General features: G+C 37.8%; 1 protein-coding gene across 1 annotated transcript; it reads right to left on the reverse strand.

Moving 5' to 3' along the window:
• Positions 1-4,253: 4,253 nt before the first annotated feature.
• Positions 4,254-15,346, reverse strand: LOC109111416 (14-3-3 protein beta/alpha-A-like). Its single transcript, XM_042775933.1, has 6 exons — positions 15,190-15,346; positions 11,046-11,348; positions 9,203-9,326; positions 6,095-6,258; positions 5,911-6,006; positions 4,254-5,238 (listed from the first exon to the last, which is right to left on the reverse strand). The coding sequence occupies exons 2-6, from the start codon at positions 11,334-11,336 to the stop codon at positions 5,179-5,181; spliced, it is 735 nt and encodes a 244-aa protein (XP_042631867.1). The 5' UTR covers positions 11,337-11,348; positions 15,190-15,346; the 3' UTR covers positions 4,254-5,178.
• Positions 15,347-18,654: the final 3,308 nt, after the last annotated feature.

Consider the following 18,654-nt stretch of genomic DNA (forward strand, 5'->3'; position numbering starts at 1 on the left):
GCGGGGCGAGCGCCACATTTATACCCACCGGGACGTCATCCACAGTGCGCGCGCACGTACAGAGACGCATTTTGACGCAGCTGGCTCGGTGTGCTTGGGTTGCGGCTTGAAGGGATACAGCAAAACCTGGCAGCTTACAATAAAATTAATTTTCTTCCTATTAGATTGTGTTTTATTAACGTCTACACCTACCCCAACCCTAAACCTGCCCCTTCCAACAATGCAAAAATAGTAATTTTTGTTATACAGTGTGAAAAAATACGCTATATTGAGTAGTTTTTGCTGTATGCCATCTAGCCTTATCATGCACTTGGAAAATATCGTATTCATGTAAAGAAATGGGCTAAAGCTAAACCAAACTGTGAACATTTTATGAAAGAAATTAAACAATATTGTTCTACTTTCCATAATATTACAAACAAAAAAGTTAAAAAGACTTATGAAACACTATTTGGTTAGGCTGAAAAAATGTTTTAATATTTACCTCTTAAGTTGATATATTTACATTAGAATAGGTAATTCGCTTAAATAAATGTTTAATTATCTAGATATGATATGTGAGAAAAATCAGCGACTAAAGGAAGCATTATAAAACATCTCCCTGTGTACTTGACTCAAAGGAAGACTTTCAAACATCCACCGCAATGCCATTCGATTACAATATTCTGATCACAAGTTATATTTATTCATTTATCTCTGTTTTATTCATTACATGTCAATTTTCATATCAATCATGCTCTTTACTAACACTGTTTTCTAACTTTGCTGGAGGCAAATTTGTCATGATTGTGGCTTTTTTGGGGGGGGGGAGTCATTTTTTTTACACCATACATACGAAAATGGTTTGTGTTTATTTCACTCAGTTATTGCAAATATCTGTTATTATCTGTTTTAACAAGACATGATTTAAAATCCTAGTTCGTAGTTGAGTAACAGCATGTGTGAGTGCTGAAGATCCCCAACAGAGGGAGTCACAGTCCTGCAGAACTACTGCAGAGCGCTGTTTCTTAAAGGGATAGTTCACCCAAAAATGAAAATTCTGTCATCACTCGCCCTCATGTCGTTCCAAACCTGTATGAGCTGCTTTCTTAGGTTGAACGTAAAATAACATATTTTGAAGATTGCTGGTAATCAAACAGTTGGTGGTTCCCATTGACTTACATAGTATTTCTTTTCCTACTGTGGAAGTCAATGGGAACCACCGAGTGCACACTCACAATATCTTCTTTTATCATACAGGTTTGGAACGACGTGAGGGTGAGCAAATGATGACAGAATTTTCATTTTTGGGTGAACTATCCCTTTAACTATGACGTCACATGAGCACATGTCTCTGCTGGATGAAGGTAGTATAACTTTATTATATTACCTTCTCATTATTTATTCGATTTACGACCACAAATCCAGTTATTGGTAGTGTTTTTTCCCACAACAATAGCAAATAATTCTCAGAATTAAGGGAAGCTGGCAGAAGTTGTCAAATGCATGGTTATTAAAAAGCAGTTTAAATTTTCTGCGATTCTTTTCCAGAAAAAAATAATAATAAAAAATAGAGCTGATTTAATGCATACTGATGTTAATTTGGGGCATGTTGTCTCGACATATTTTGATTCTGCTGTTTTTTTTTTTTTTTTTTTTTGCAGTATTGTTTACTAAAACTATTATAATAATTGAATAAAATATGAATAACTGAAATAAAGTAAAACATAAATTTTATGTTTTTTTTTTTTTTTTTTTACTTGAGCTGAAATTAAACCACTAAAACAAAATAAAACTAAACAGCTAAAGAAAGGTAAAATAAAATAAAGCTAAAAACAAAAACTGGTAAAAATGTCAAAAAGCACATAAAATTTAAATGAAAACCAAAAATATAAAAATAAAAGCTAATTGAAATTATGATATTATAGCGGGGCATGTTGTCACACTGCATGTGGATTCTGCTGTTCATTGAAATATTATTAACTAAAACTATTTAAAAATATATTTTTGGCAATTGAAATAAAATATATTACATTTAAAAACTCCAACTTAAACTGAAATAAGAATAAACCAAATGTAAACAGAAATATTGAAAACTAATAAAAATGACAAAAACCCTTAAACTAAAATAAAAAGTGAAAATATAAAATGTAATTTAAAATGTGTTCTTAGAATGAGATCCTACACATTTAATGGTATATATTTACAGTCTGAGTGTACAAATTCTGATGCGAAACCTTGATATAATGTGATGTTTAATACGCTTCATGTCATTAATAACAAATGAAATATATTTTCTTTTTCTTTGTATTTTTATATCAATACGTTACAAGATTATTCTATTTAAATCAATGTGATTAACAAGTTAGGTCAAAAGTAATCAAAAAGTAGTCCAATTATATTTTCTATAATGTGTAATGTAACCGATTACGTTACAGACTACAATCTTTGTCATGTAATTTGAAATCAGTAACAGAGTATAATGTGTAAGTCATCTACGCAGGAAGAGTTGTAATCTGTGCAACTGAAACCGTGTTGTGTGTTTTGTTCTCTTCTTGTGTGAATGCTGCTGAAACTGCTCTCACTGATGCTGCTCATATCAAAGTTGCTGCAGTGTGTAATAATGCACATGTCCATTACTCAGAGAGGTTTCTGTCTCCCGTCCCTTCCTGCTGATTACTCATCCTCGCTCCACAGAAGTACTGTTGTTCAGTGCAGTCCACCCGTCTCCATGGAAACATGGCCCATCCCACAGCCCTAGCCCGAGGCTCTTCACTGACACACCCGTCCCCAACCGAGAGGAACGGGGCCTTTTCCACAAACTCTCCAGAGCTGCTCCACTTCACTTCAAAAATAAGATACTGGATGGACAAAACAGGGATTCTTTTTTTTTTTTAAAGTATTAGAAATTGCAATGTTAAAATGTCATCATATTTTCATATCTTATATCTTATTAAATCATAAATCAAAATACAACAAACAGACAATTTATCATTTTTAAATATTTTAAATATACTGTATATATATATAAATTATTCCAGTCTAGCCACTGAAATGTGCATTTACTATAACTTTATTTATATTTATTAAGATTTTCTTAACCCTATAAGACTGGGAATCACAATTTTAAATGATACATCATTTTATTTTTATATTTTATTTCCCCTGATATTTCCAGGTTTTCTATCTTATCTTATGGTTTTTTAAAGTGTCTATTATTCCAGTTTCAGAAATGTGCATTTGCTATTATTTTCATGTTTATTTATTTATATTTATTAAGATTTTCTTAATCCCTATACGACTGGGAATCACAATTTTAAATGCTATATCATTTTATTTTCCCTGATATTTCCAGGTTTTCTATAATTATATATTACATTATACACCCCGCTAAAAACAGGGTTCCTGCATTTTGATCACTGAATTACTATACATCCATACTACAGTGTTCAGGTTTACCTTTTAATTTTGCTTTAGTTATTTTTGTACTTTAAGAAAACTAGAAACGTTGGCAACTTAATTTTTACAATACTTTATTTCAGTTATTGTTGATGATAATGTTCAAGTTTTTTAATTTGGAATGGTTTTAGTTTTAGTCTGGTCTAAGTTTCCCATGAGCAGGATGGCATTTCAGCTCAATACTGTAGAGATATCATGACATGAGCAACAAATCACATTGCTATTTCATGACCGGAAGCCAGCGGTGATATCAGGCCATCTGAGTTAGTCAGCATTTGTCCTGAAAGTCACCTCTCCTCGTCGGTCCAGTGAATCTGGTGCAGGACTCAGATGACTGCGGTCCCGCTGAGATGATACGACCCACTTCCTGCGCTGCATGTAAAACAGGTCTGAGAAGACAACCGCTTGACCACCCACACCTCTCCAGCACTGTCCCACATCCAAAAGTCAAAAGGAGTCTTTTGACCCTCATGTTCTTCCAAATTTTTTTTTTTTTTTTTTTTTCTGTCGAGCTAATCGGCACAAGTCCAGGTGGCTCTGTACAATACAACAAAAATGAATGGGGACTTGTGCACTGTATTCACACATCTTCTGATGTAGCTCTCCATTCCTGTTTGTATTAGAGTTTCGGAGTTTGATAGCTCCAGTTTCCATTCACCTTTGTTTTGTTTTTAATCTCAATTTGTGTCACAATACCCAACCCCATTCCCCCGCGAGCACTTATCTAAATGAATATTTGAATTTTTCTGGAACGGCCAGGTTTGGAAAAACACCAGAGACTGAATGCAATGCAAAAAGAAGAAGACATCATGTGGTTTGTGTTTTATCTGTTTTAATACCACTAACATGAGATCCAGATCCCTCCGCCCACCCTCCACAACAAATAACAATAATGCTGAGTGTTCCGTATGAAAGTTCTAAGACAGTTTCTAGGCAACCCAATCAGCCAACTCCAGTCACCCTGATTAACTACAGCCACATGCAGTTTAGGCAAGTATCAAAAGAGTAAACAAAACCAACTAAAAACAGATCGAGTAAGTAGTACTACAAATAAAACAAAAACCAAAACTCCTAATAGAAAACAGTATTAATCAGATAAGCACATGAAAAGCATTACTTACTGCTCCGGTAACGAGACTTTTATATCAAAGTTACAGTATAAGCCATGTGTCAAGTCTTTTTGATCTTAGGTCTGTGGTCGACAGAGAAAGATTGTACACATTATTCACCAATGAGTAATCAAACACTTGACTAGTGAAGTAGAATGTCTTGCACGAGCCCAATCTGACACAAGTATTCATTCATACTGACTTTTGGTTTATTTCCCATGATTCTTTAGGAAAATGAAGAATTGAAACCCATCACTAAATGCTTCCCTAGCAGACTCAGAAAAGGGTTCATACTCTCTCTCTCTCTCTCTCTCTCTCTCTCACATATGCACCTACAACAAAGCTGATGTTGGCTTGATGGTGACTGGCATCCAATGAGCACATGCACGAGCACACATCAAGCCAACAAACCACACTGCATTCTCCAATCCACAATTAACACATTTTAAAGACAAACAACTGCTGTTTGCCCTCCAAACAAACACACGCACACAAACACAGTCTCTCCTCCACACTCTCAAATCCAAACACACACATACATGACGGGCTGGTGAGTATGAAGCTGGAACTGTAAAAGCGTCAGCGTTGTCTCTCGCTGTGCTGACTGAAAAGGTTCTTTGTGGAGTTGGCTTTAGTTTTCCCGGCCCTCCTCTGTGTCCTCACCGTCGGCCTGATTGTCCGAGGTCCACAGCTGAAAACATTAAAACGGGGGAGCATTCAAACGTGCACATCCACATCTAGCCATTGAAATAAACACGGAAATTTAAAAGGGTACAAAAGAACATGACGTCCAACTTATTTGCTGATAAATGTACCAGTTTTTAATACTGATGGTGGAAGCACAGTGGATGTTTGAGTAAGTAGTGAGAATGTCACATCACTAGCTTTCTTGAGGATTATTTCAAGATCTACTCATTAACTTGTGTTTGAGTGATTTATAATCAGGATCATCTACTGTAGGTAATGTTGCATTTTACATATTTTGTTTACTTTTTGTTAAATAAGCAAAATGTGTCAAAAAAAGCTACATCTGAATGTAATGTAGGGCTGTTTGTGCCGTATTTGCTGTTTTTTGTTTGTTTTTTCCAGTGTCTTAGATCATGAGCTTTGTATTTTGAAGTTTAAGGGCTCATGAAATGCATTTTCAGATCTTTATATTTTATATCTTCACAGGTTTCAGAAGGGTGGAAAACAAAAACATTGCGATTTTCCATGTCATGACCCATTTAAAAGTAGTTCAACCTTGAAAAACACGTACAAATTAGGTTTTTCAATTAGGTAAGAGTTAAAGAGCTAGTTTGTATGATCATCGGCAGTGAAGCTCTCAGCTGTACTGGGTTAATATCAGAAAATAAGGACTCACTGTCAGATTGTCTCGAAGTAGCTGCATGATGAGTGTGCTGTCTTTATACGAGTCTTCGGTTAACTGGTCCAGCTCAGCAATAGCATCATCAAAAGCCTACATAAGAACAGAAACATGGATTAATAAATAATACCAAGCTATTTTCTGTGTAGGAGCTTTGAGCCCCATGAGCACCCATACTAACCTTCTTGGCCAGTTCACAGGCCTGCTCTGGAGAGTTCAGGATCTCGTAGTAAAAGACTGAAAAGTTGAGAGCCAGGCCCAGGCGGATGGGATGAGTGGGCTGCATGTTGTCTTTGCTGATGTCAAAGGCGGCCTGGTACCCTTCCTGAGACTTCTGGATGATATCTGTGTACAAACACACAACATTGTTCATGCAAGAATCCTTTCATACTTTCCCACAAAACACAACAGAACAGATTAAGGCTGACAATATACTCTACTAGTCAAAAGAAATACATTTATTCAGAAAAGAAAGGATGCATTAAATTGATGAAAAGTGACAGTAAAGACATTGATAATGTTACAAATGATTTAAAATAAATGTTGTTCTTGTTCTTTGAACTTTCTATTAATCAAAAAATCCTGAAAAACTGTATCACTAATACAATATATCATTTCCACTAAAATATGAAGCAGGCAGCACAACTTTTTTAACTGATAACAATCAGAAATGTTTCTTGAGCAGCAGATCATTATATTAGAGTGATTTCTGAAGGATCATGTGACAATGAAGACTGGAGTAATGCTGCTGAAAATTCAGCTTTGATCACAGAAATAAAATATAATATATATAATAAAATATATTCACAGAGAAAACAGTTCTTTTAAATTGTAATAATATTTCACTATATTACTGTTTTTATTGTATTTTTTATTAAATAAATGTGGCTTCAGTGAGCATAACAGAAAATCTTGTGAACAGTCATGAACATAAAACATTTACAATATATAAGTGAGGATTTGCAAGCCATATAATATTAAATTCCTTTTTATTTGGTCAGTTATGTGTCCTAAAGCCTCCCTCCTGCCTTGTAAAACCAATTCAGATTCGGTTTGAGTCACTCAAGGAGTATTACAGTACATAAATGATGAAATATTGCTTGTGATTATACTGAGAAAAAAACTGCCAGCGGAAAATGTGACTAGATTTTTACTCTTTGAACTCTGCCATTAACATTTTTTAATGTATACCTCATGATGGTATCTGTTACAGAAACAATAAAAAATCCAAGACATTTCAAAACATGCATTTCATTGTTTTTACATGGCTGAAAATCAGATATAATGTTCTTCTCCTCTACACGTCGGAGAGCTGTTAACAATAGTCAACATCATGCTGCATTAAGAGCTTGCGGTTGCCTGTTTTGATTGGTGCTCAGAGAGAAATACATATTTAAAAAAAGACAGGCAGCTCTGTAAAGAGTGTTTGACGTGCTGTGCCTGAAGAGCAGCAATTGTTCATTTGAAGAGATTCAGGAGACCGTGGCCGAGCGCTGCATATATTAAAGCCGACTGCTGAAACCCAGCTGGACAACACGCATCAGCCAGATGCTGTTGCCATGGCGATGATCACGCAGCCCATCACAGCGACAGTAGTAGGTCAGCGGCTGCTTATGCTCAAACAGATGAGCGATATTCTCTTTCCTCTCTAGAATCTACGGAAAACCTGAAGCTTAACTATAATACTGCGCAAACAGACTGATCTGGGATCTGTGGTTTCCTTCAGTCAGATCATTCACTCCTGTGCTGCCATAGAAACACACCAGGCGCTTAAAAATTCATCAGACCCTGCAGGGAGCAGAAGCAGCCCTAATGACCTCATGCATCTATCGGAAAGAGTGAATTATTACTTCCACAGACGGACTCAGCTGAAGACCCGCTTGTGAATCATATGTGATGAGAGAAAGCCTGGATGGTGGAAAAAGAAACCACAACATTTGCACTGTCCTCGCTGAAAGTGCACAAAAACAGTGCTCAACTCCCAACCAAATCACTCGACTGGAAGCAGGGATACGAGCTACAGTGAGAATATTACACGCGGGCATGAAACGGTCACACTGGACGTCCTCAAATTAATCTGCAAGCAGCTTGTGTCTCAAGAGCTTCATGAACTAGGACACAAGACCTTCAGATCTAAACCTCCAGCCTTCATTCCCGCATATATAATTAATGAAAGCTCTGCGTCTGTGGCTACTTCATGAGGTTTCTAACTCTATAACGAGGGTTAACTGATTGACCTCGAGTTCAAAAGCATCAAACAGGAACAATCACGCTCTCTTCCAAACCCTAGCAACGGTGCTAACAGCTCGCTTTTCAATAGTTACCAAAAAAATGCACACAAAGAGCATTTTTAATGAGATGGAGCTATTATATCTATTCTCTGAAGTACTTGATCAAGAAAGGAGATTTCCCCTGACACTTGGCTTATAGCAATGCATTCTGAGATGGTCTTCTCCATGAGATGCTGTCATATGTTGGCTGTGTATAAGGCAGCATCATTCTGCTGCATGCTGTATTTGTGTTGGCGTGCGTGAGATGCTTCTAGGTAGGCAGCTAGAGAGTTTGGAGATGAGCCAGTGTACTCGCTCAAGGACAAACAAATCAGTAAAACAACATTAAAATCTCTATCGCAGTTATGTAAGATTATTCATGTGGATATTATTGCTCTGTTCCAGAACCTAGTGGGCTGTCAATCTGGACAGCATTTCAAGACACGCTCACTGCCACGATCCTGATGAACAGACTGTTTTATAATAAGCATGATCAAGATGCTCGTTTAGACAAATTCTGAAACATATGGATTTAGAAACTGTTAAAACACAACATTTCAGAGAGAGAGAAAAAAACATACTTAGTGCACTACTATTATTATTACTAGTTGTGTGTGTGTTTAATAGTGCTATATAAGTAAAACTGACCAAAATTGGAAAAAGGGAATTTGGGAAAAAAAATTAAATTCATAGGGCTCTAGTATTGTATACCTGTAAGTGTAGCGTAAACCATTTCTGTTTTAAAAGAGAATTTGTGCAGCAATAATCAGCCATCAAGGGTGTGGAAGCACAAGTAAAGACCTGCTCCACTGGTAGCTATCAAAACCCCCAAAAATCTGCATGTGTGTGATGGAGGTGTGGCTGCACAGCTGGCAGCAGACATGTGCATAGCCTCAAACTCACGCTGAACACATAAGACCGGCTAACTGTTTCTCAAATCAAATCAAAGGATATTAAGAAAAGACAACTGTGTATATTTCATATAAATCTCATCTAAATGCTGTTTAGGAGAAGCTCACCGGTTTTCTCGTCTCCGGTGGCGACCTCAGCCAGGTAGCGGTAATAGTCTCCCTTCATCTTCAGGTAGAACACCTGGCTCTCTGCTGGAGAAGTGCTGCGGATCAGAAACTTGTCCAGGAGATGCTGCGGATGAGAGAAACATGAACGTCAACACAGTTCAAGACAGTAACGTTCCTTACATGTTACTAAAAGTTTCTTTCCCACACTTTAAGGCCAACAAATTTACATGATTTTTCTATAAAGATTTCCATTTTTAGGGAAAAACGTCAAGCCTCACAGCTGCTCAAATTACCTGATGGCAAAAACTGGCCAGTCAAGGTTTGTTCTACACTTTGTGTATCATTAATTGATTTTTAAAAGTGCTGAACAAGTGACCGGACTGTAGAATATTTTGCTTTCCAAATTGATCCATAACATTTTTGTACAGCTTTACTAGCTAGTGTTTTTCCCTTGTTTTATGGCTGTTTGCAATATTCTTGGATATTCTACCAAAAGCATTACTCTGCCCAATGCATGTATTCATATTTGGTTCACTTTCGTTTTTGATGTGGATCATCATCATTTAAAATCATTCTTTCTTGTAAACTTAATTTTGTGAGGAACATCAGGTCTACCAGTGAATGCGCCTCATACCTCACAAGTTTATCTCATCATCTAATGGGCTTGACAAGTTGTTCATGTCGAAAGTTGTTCAGAGGATATAAGATGTAACATCCAGCTGGTTCTTTCTTTGCAGAAGCCAATTTCAACCCATTACCCTCCTAATGCCTAAACATCACATTCTTCTGGATGCAGTCTAAATAACATCTGGAAAATGGAAGGAATGTCATAAATGCGAAGCATAACATTCCATGTGCCAGCGTTTAAGATGCCTCCGGCAGCAATCCAACTAAAACGGCCCAGTACAAGGAGAGGCAATGGCCCTGTCTGACTCATTAAAGCCTTACAGAGTAAGTCTCACCTCCACTTTCCTGAAAGAAAAAACTCTGTATCCAAAACTACTCCAGAGGAAGAGCTGATTTGGTGACCATTCAAACAAAGGACTCCATTGTTTTGCTTTTCTAGATACATACCAATGACCGCTGACGACCTGCGACAATATCTTACAAGAGGACAGCGCTTCATTAAAGGTGCAGTAGGACATCTTGGAAAATGCTAACTTTAGCCTGACAGCACTGAAAGCGTACGTCCCACCCTCCCTGCAAATCACTGTTCAAAGCCACGCCTCCTGAACGCATGACAACATTACTACAATACATCATGCGTCATTCACCGGTGAGAAAACTTTATAGTACAGTTAGTAACACTACTACAATACCAAGGAAAGAAGGACAGGTTGATGTTTGCCTGCCATTCTCGCTCTGTCTGCACAGATTACGTGAACACGCTGATGACTGTCTGCTCGAACAGAGTACGCAGAGGTATGCAAATACACATGTTGACAGGCAGGTAAGAAAACCTATCATATTGTTCGGACCGAACATTTTGATTGGACGAACATTTCCTGGGTCCTACGCCTTCCACAGAATATATAAATACATTTAGAGCACTTAACTTAATGATTGCTATCAGGATGTGAAGAGACTTTAAACCAGCATAACAAAAAATGTCTTGTTGATCAACTGAATGAAAAACGCTTTAAAGGGTGAAAATAAGAAAATAACAGTAAAGAAGATTTTTCTATGAATCTGGCTCCAGTTCTTTATTCCTGACCGTAGTTCTGGCTAATACCAAAAATAAAGACCTTGCTGACAGGACATTATTCACCATATCCTATTTAAAATGTCAAGCTCTGCAACAGTTATGATCCCTGTCAGCGGTTCTTTCCCTTTCGGAGCTCACCAGAACGTCTTTGCAGATGGCCTTCAGCTCAGACTCGATCTTCTCACGGTACTCTTTAGCCATCTGCTGTTTGTCACTGCCCTCGGTCTTCTGCTCGATGCTGGACACCACCCTCCAGGCGGACCGGCGGGCGCCCACAACATTCTTGTAGGCCACAGAGAGCAGGTTTCTCTCCTCGTCGGTCAGCTCCTCTCCAAGCTCGGTCACTTTCTTCATGGAGTCGGCCATGTCATCGTAGCGCTCGGCCTGCTCCGCCAGTTTGGCCCTCTGCACCTGTTGGCTCTTGTCCATGGCTGCTTGGTTCTACAGGAGAAACACAGCATTTCAGTCACATGAAATCAGGAAGATATATTATGTAAGTTTATAATTTTTGGTGTCACAGATAGGGTACTAAATGCTTTGCTAACCGGAGCTCTCAATTAGACAATTAAATCTCGCTAAAGATCAATCAAATAGAAACAAAAATGTGCTGAATACATATTAAACTCCAATATGGTGAATTGGTAATGGTTTTTGAACTAAAGAAGAGATCTGATCTGAACAGATTTACAGTTTGATACATTCCCCCAGTGTATAATTTGCATCTTACAGTTAAATTCTCATCTGTAAATTTTAGAAACCACACAAGTATTTGTTTTGCATAAAGACTTGTCCTTAGAGAATTGAACATCAAACAGATAGAGTACAACAAAATAGGAGACCAAAATGTGTTTTATTGGCTGTATTAAGCATTGGTTTAAAGTGCTACATAACGGGAGTGGTATTCTTATTAAAGGCGTAAATGTAAATGGACTGTTGTATAAGTGTAAAATAATTACTATATCCAGATAAATGAATATGTGCATGTTTAGTCTGTTTTTCTTTATTATGGTGGGCATGTTTTTTAGAATTTTATGTTTATATTTTAACTCTTTTTTGCACAAAATGTATATCATAGCCTACATAGACACTGTCATTATTTTCATAGCCTTAAATTTATACACTGTTTGGAGGACACCATTGGGCAAGATGGAATAAAATAATTCAAATAATTTTTAATCCAATTAAACAAAGACATAATCAAAAAATTAATTGATTATTAAAATAGTCATTAGTTTAAATATGGTAAAATGGCTGCACTTTCTCAACTCCCACTGGCAGTAGCCACAGTGCATCACCGTTCATCTGCATAAACTCTGCTCAACTTTATTACATCACATCAACTCTCACAGAAAAGGAAGGACTTCCGGTCGCTGCAAATTGCAGACAATGCAAATTGAAGCAGGGCAATTTAGCTAAAATAAGTGCTTAATATTTTGACAATGCTAAATATATTTAATTAAATATTTATGTATTCAAAATTTCATTTTTAACACATTAAAGGTCTGCTCACACTAGGGCTGGGTGATATATCTAACGATATGATCATGCGCATCTAGTCAGTAAATCTGGTTCCTAAATCGCCATCACCTGTTTTCAAATGGAGCGGCATTTAATAGACAGAGCCGTAGATCACTGACAAGCTATTATCGCAAATCGCGTTCATTATCCCAGATGAATCGCCTTCGATAATGAACGCGATATTGCGTACCTTGTCAGTGAACTACGGCTCTGTCTATTAAATGCGCGATGATCCCTCGATATATCGCCCAGCCCTATGATTAGGTACATATAGTCTCCATTTGAAAGCAGGTGATGGTGATTTAGCGCTAATCAGGGAACCGGCTTTACTGACTAGATGCGCATGATCATATCGTTCGATATATCGCCCAGCCCTATGATTAGGTGTATATAGTCATCTTTCTTGGTGTGAACAGGCCTTAAAGGGTTACTCCACAAAATGAACAGATATTTAACTGCCATTCAATGACACAGTCACAAGCCTCCCGGTTTTCATCCAAAATATCATAAATTGTGTTCCGAAAATGAACAGAGCTTTCACGGGTTTGGAACGACATACATCCAAACAAAATAATGACAAAATTGTCATTTTGGGGTGGAGTATCGCTTTAACAGTTTTAGCACTTTAATTTTATTTGACTTTGTTTGGTACTAATTTGCAAAGCAAAAACAGACAGTAGGTAGGTGACAATGCTTTGATGATTTACTATTTTCTAAATAAAATGTAAATCACATTAGATATAAACTTAACACAAAACGTCTGATTAATAAATAATAATAATAAGCAATTTTACACTAAATTTTCGCAGTCATGCTATTGGTCCGAATACCACAACTACGATGATTACCTGCTAAAACATTTTAAAGGATCATTTCACTTCCAGAATAGAAAATTCCTGATAATTTACTCTCCCCTATCTCATCCAAGATGTTCATGTCTTTCTGTCTTCAGTCACAATGAAATTAAGGTTTTTGAGGAAAACATTCCAGGATTTTTCCCCATATAATGGACTTCAATGGTGGCCAACGAGCTGTAGTTTCAATGCAGCTTCAAAGAGCTCTACACGATCCCACCCGAGGAATAAGGGTCTTATCTAGCCAAACCATCTGAAATTTAAAAAAAAAAAAAAAAAAGTTTCAAAACATTTACATAAAATACCACAACTACGATGATTATATATACTTTTTAACCACAAATGCACGTCTTGCACTAGCTCAACTTCACACATTATACGTAATAATCCCGTTTGAAATGTCCCGCGCGGTTAGCTCTTCATCTGTGCACTGCAGCTCAGAAAGGTAGGGTAGGGTGAAAAACTCATTTTCTCCTCCAGCTCCAGAATCTTCTGACATCGCTGTTTTACCTTTTTTTTTTTGAAAAGGCACGTTTACATTTTAAACACTGGGTCGGTACTTCCGCCTACGTCACGCGTGACATTTCCAACGTGATTACGTAATGCGTGAAGTCGAGCTAGTGCAAGAAGAGCATTAGTGGTTAAAAAGTATATCAATTTGTTTTTTTAAGAAAATGAGCGATCGTTTTGCTAGATAAGACCCTTATTCCTCGGAAGTTTTCTTATTCTGGAAGTGAGATAATCCTTTAACTGTAGCAAATATGCACATTTTCTGTTTCCAAATAATTGGCACTGAGACTGGGAAGAGTACACTTCTGTGAATCTACTGAATTATCGGCCAATGCTGGCATCTTGGTCGATTTATCGGACTATCACAATATAAGACTGAGGAATTAGAGGAATGCGGGCCTCGGGACCCCCAGAAACGATGACTTTGATTCACCCAAACACACACACCCGTTCATTTTACATGCGACATGACAGAAAAGGAGTGAAAATGGCCAGAAATGCGGACATGACTTCGCCGACCACGCCCAGTCCACACACCAGCCCGACAGCGACCAGCGAACAATGTTCAAACAAGACACCCCGCATATCAAAAAAAAGGGCCGATCTCGCGTCTGATGTCCGTCTGATTACGGTCCATCCGGGAATTCATGCGCGCGACCTCCTCCCGCCCTGCGCCCGAGCGCGTGAGTCCGCTCTTTACCTGACGTTACCTTCCTAACGTCCGCTTTGTCTCAATCACGAAACCGCGCTGAACCGGGCTGCAACATTTGATCTTACAACAGCCTTTCAGACAATTTAAATATATATTATCGTTACATTGTTCTGACAAAGACCAAAACACCAATTCATTTCCATAAGCAAATTCAAAAAGACACACGCTGTCGACACCTTCAACTGACAGGAACTCAAGCAGTGAGGTAAACGCCCTACTTTCCGCCTTATGTGCCCGACATGATCTGGCTTGCCACATATCCTCTAGGATCACGTTTGAATGCGATAAATCACATTTTTACACTTATATTCTGTCTAACATATGAATAATAACAGATGAAGTGATGTTTGTGCGCGGAAGAGGAGGACTCATCCTTCCGTTGTCTGGAAAGCTGAAACGGTCGAAGGGCTAAAACGCGGAAAATAGAGTTTATTAAGTCACTTAACAGCCCTAACTTCGTTTTAGGCGTGAAACTTCTTATTCTGGTATCATCCGAGCAGTCACCGAGTCATTTCTCAAGCAAAAAGCTTTTAAGCATCCCTAAGGCAAGTACTTTTTACGTACAAATTTGCTTCTTTTCGAGTGATATAAACCGCTCAGTTAAAACGAGCAGCCTCGGAAGAAAGAGCAGAGCTCTTATTTATGCAGCAGCACAGCGAAGAGTTGAATGAAACGAAAGTAAGCCAACCTGTGAATGAGAGGGTCGCTCTGTCTCCGGCTGCACGGCTCAGCTGCCACTCACCGACTGTGGCGCGCGGCGCGGCGTTCCCGTGCGATCCACGGGGTCTCCCTCCCGCTCTCACGCTGCCGGAGCAGGGGCCATGACGTCAACCGCTGCCTAGGCAACCGGAGTTTTGATTGGCGTGCACCGCGCGACCTGGAGCGCGCTTGATTCCGAGGAATCTAATGAGGAGAATGGGTTTAACCCTGTGAAGCCTGACATGAAAAAACCTTTCGAGTACAGCATAATGAGCTCGAGGAGACATAAAACACGTCACTTTCATTACGAGGATGCTGATATAAAAATGGGCAACATTATGATGAAATTCTGATAGCTTGCATTGTGATGTAAATTAGTGAGATCTTTTTAACAATATAACAGACCACATAAAGTGCATATAAATATCAGTCATTACTCTATATCTCCTGATAATAGGCTTATATCTTTGTAAAATGATATTTACATGCTTAGTTTTATGATCAAAGCTCTGTAGTTTTACTGTGAAGGCGAAACATATAATGCAATGCAGTACTATAATGACTGAGAACGTTATTAAATATGATTTTTATATAAAAAGGATATATGGATAACCAAATAAACCTGTGTTGCTTCAGTCCAGTAAGTGTTTATCTTAAAACATTAATAATAATAGAATAATAGAATAAATGAAAGCCACATGGCTCTTAGAATGATATTAAAAAGCCTTTTATTTGCTAATAATATACGTATTATCAAGCAGACATCAGAAGGCATGTATATTGTTTACATTAATACAAAAAAAAACATAATAATTCCCATTTTTATTATTATTATCTCAGCTGTAGTGGATGTCATGCATCAAAGTGTTAATGAAACGGATGTATTACTCTGTTTAGATTGATTTGACTTTTGACATGTGTTGCTCATTCATCCTTGGTTTGGCTGTAGTGGGGTTCATCATAACGTAGTACAACAGTTGACCCAGAATGCAATGATGCATCAGTGTGTCAGACGAAAGACAATGAAAGAGCAGAGAAGACAACACTGTCTGCTCAGCAGCGTGGTCTGAACACACAGCGTCAGAGCAGCAGCTCGGCCTTTAAACTGGAGCAGAGGAACCAGATACTAATAAAAGCAGAATCTCAATTATCTCCCATCGAGGTCCATAAAGAGAACATGTTCTAATTTTTAATAGGGTCACATTTTCTCGTTGGAACGGTGTGTTAAGATGTTACAACCCAAATTGTGGGTATAGTCACACCAGAATTATAAGATCATGGTTTGGTTTTCAGTGCTAAATTATGTAATTGTTATAATGTGACTCTCTAAAGATAATTGTTGTTGCTCAATAAGCTTTCTCAAATGTCAGATTTTGACTCATAAAGAGGGATTTTTACCCCACCCTCAGCCACACCTACCTCCACCTGCATCATTCTCATCGGTGAGTCACTGATGACACAGACCAGGCCATTCACACAAATCAGCGCAATCCAGGAAAAATCAGTTATAATATACAGTTACAGCCAACAAAGAAACAGAAAAACTGCATTTGAGTAAATTAGTATGATTAACGGGGAAAGAACAACTCAAAACCGGGATTACATGATTATGCATTGTTGTTGTTATGCATTTATCAAATGAGACATCTTAACCTAGTTTGATTTGAACAGAGAATGTGTGCCCTGCCTTTAAAATGGTGATTTTGGCCTGACACACCTTAAAGGTCTTGACCTTATGTCACAGTTGTGAATTTATATTCAATTCATTCTTACATAAATCTATTTTTAATTACAAACTAATTCAAACTATTATGTTTTAAGAGTTTCGGGCCATATTTTGTACCCTTTTTGCGGAAAGTCTTCCCAGGCAATCATTTCTGAGGAGTGATCTGCTGTATTTTTCAGTGTAATAGTCTCTTTCTCAGAATGCTTTATTGGAGGGTGTGTCTGCAGTCCTGACTCGTCTCAACCTGCAGGGCAACTTCCTGTTCGTCCACATGTTATAATCACTGCCTGCTTTCTCCTGAGTGAGAGTGGGACAAATAGGGATTGGCTCTGGGGAAAGTGGTGTCATTGGTTATCTTGTGATAAAAGCACCCTGTGGTTACATGCCTGAATTCAGGGCGGAAGCAATTACAACAAACTGATTCGTAAAATTATCTTTGCAAACTAAAGCATAAAACTGAAAATAAATTATTGTGGTGATCAAACAACATTCCTTTTAAGTATTCATTCATCTTCATAATTCATAATAAGATTATTACGATTGGATTACTATTACCAGATTATTACGCCTTTAAAATAAGAACATTTTGTTGCTTTGCAGCCTGAAATGAAGACGGGCACAGTTTCTGTTTTATCCAGCTGTATTTACTCAGTGCAACATCCAAGTGAAGATATAACACCAACATGTCAGAAAAAAAAAATAAGAAGAAGGATGACTTGTAAACTCAATCACTTGTAGCTAATCACCTTCTCAGTGGCACACAAAGCCATTTGACTTTCAACTGTGATCAGCTGTGCTCATTTTGATTAGCTCGGCATGAAAACAGCTTTGCTGGAACATTTCAAGCAAACTATCAACTATGGGAGGCAAGGCACTGTCAAAAGATCTCTGGGATAATGTTGTGGACAGGCACAAGTCAGGAGATGGAGACAAAACATTTTCAGAAGGTTTATCAATGCTTAGAAACACAGTGAGGAAACTGGTCAGAGAGGCGACCAAGAGGCCTGCAGCAACTCTGAAGCAGGAATTTATGACAAAGAGTGATCATTGTGTGCATGTGACAACAATATCACAAATTCTCCACACATCTGGCTTGTATGAGAGGATTGCAAGAAAAGAGCCACTCCTCAAGAAAGGTCACATGCAGACTGAGCTTTGCCAAAACACACCTTGAAATTTCTGAGACAGATGACACTAAACCTGAATTATTTGGCCTCAACACCAAACGATGTCTGGTGGAAACATCCAACAAATGCTATTGAATGACAACTTTCTGGCAGAAAATACTGACACGTGAAGGTGACCGTTTTTCCAACTCAGTGATTCTGTTTATTTTTTTTTCTGACATGTTAGTGTTATATCTTTCATTTGGCTGTTATTTATTTCATTCATAGTTTTAATTTAATTTGTATATTTTCCCCCCAAAATACTAGTAAGTATTATCACATGGACTAAATCCTGCTGACTTTGCTCACCAGGGTAAAACAACTTTCCATTAATTGATCATTTTTGTATTTTTTCTTACATGTGGTGTTTCAGTCAAAAATGACCAGTCTACAAAAACCTGCTTACACATTTCTGCTCCTAAAAATTCACCCCCAAATTATCCACAAAAAAACAAAACAAAACTGAAGTGCATAAGTAAGCTCAGCCTTCAATCAGTTCCCAAAAAGAATGACAAAACCTGTGCTAATTTAAACAAAACATGCAGATAACAGTATTGAATCC

Source organism: Cyprinus carpio, chromosome A19, assembly GCF_018340385.1.
Source record: "Cyprinus carpio isolate SPL01 chromosome A19, ASM1834038v1, whole genome shotgun sequence".
In the NCBI taxonomy this organism is placed as follows: Eukaryota; Metazoa; Chordata; class Actinopteri; order Cypriniformes; family Cyprinidae; genus Cyprinus; species Cyprinus carpio.

Bases quoted from the DNA above. Each gene is read 5' to 3' on its own strand.
- LOC109111416 (XM_042775933.1), bottom strand. From the start codon at position 11,336: ATGGACAAGAGCCAACAGGTGCAGAGGGCCAAACTGGCGGAGCAGGCC. The intron at 6,259-9,202 runs GTGAGCTTCTCC...GTTTGTACACAG, and splicing joins CACCGGAGACGAGAAAACCG to ATATCATCCAGAAGTCTCAG. The intron at 5,239-5,910 runs GTGAGTCCTTAT...TAATGTTTTCAG, and splicing joins TACTTCGAGACAATCTGACA to CTGTGGACCTCGGACAATCA.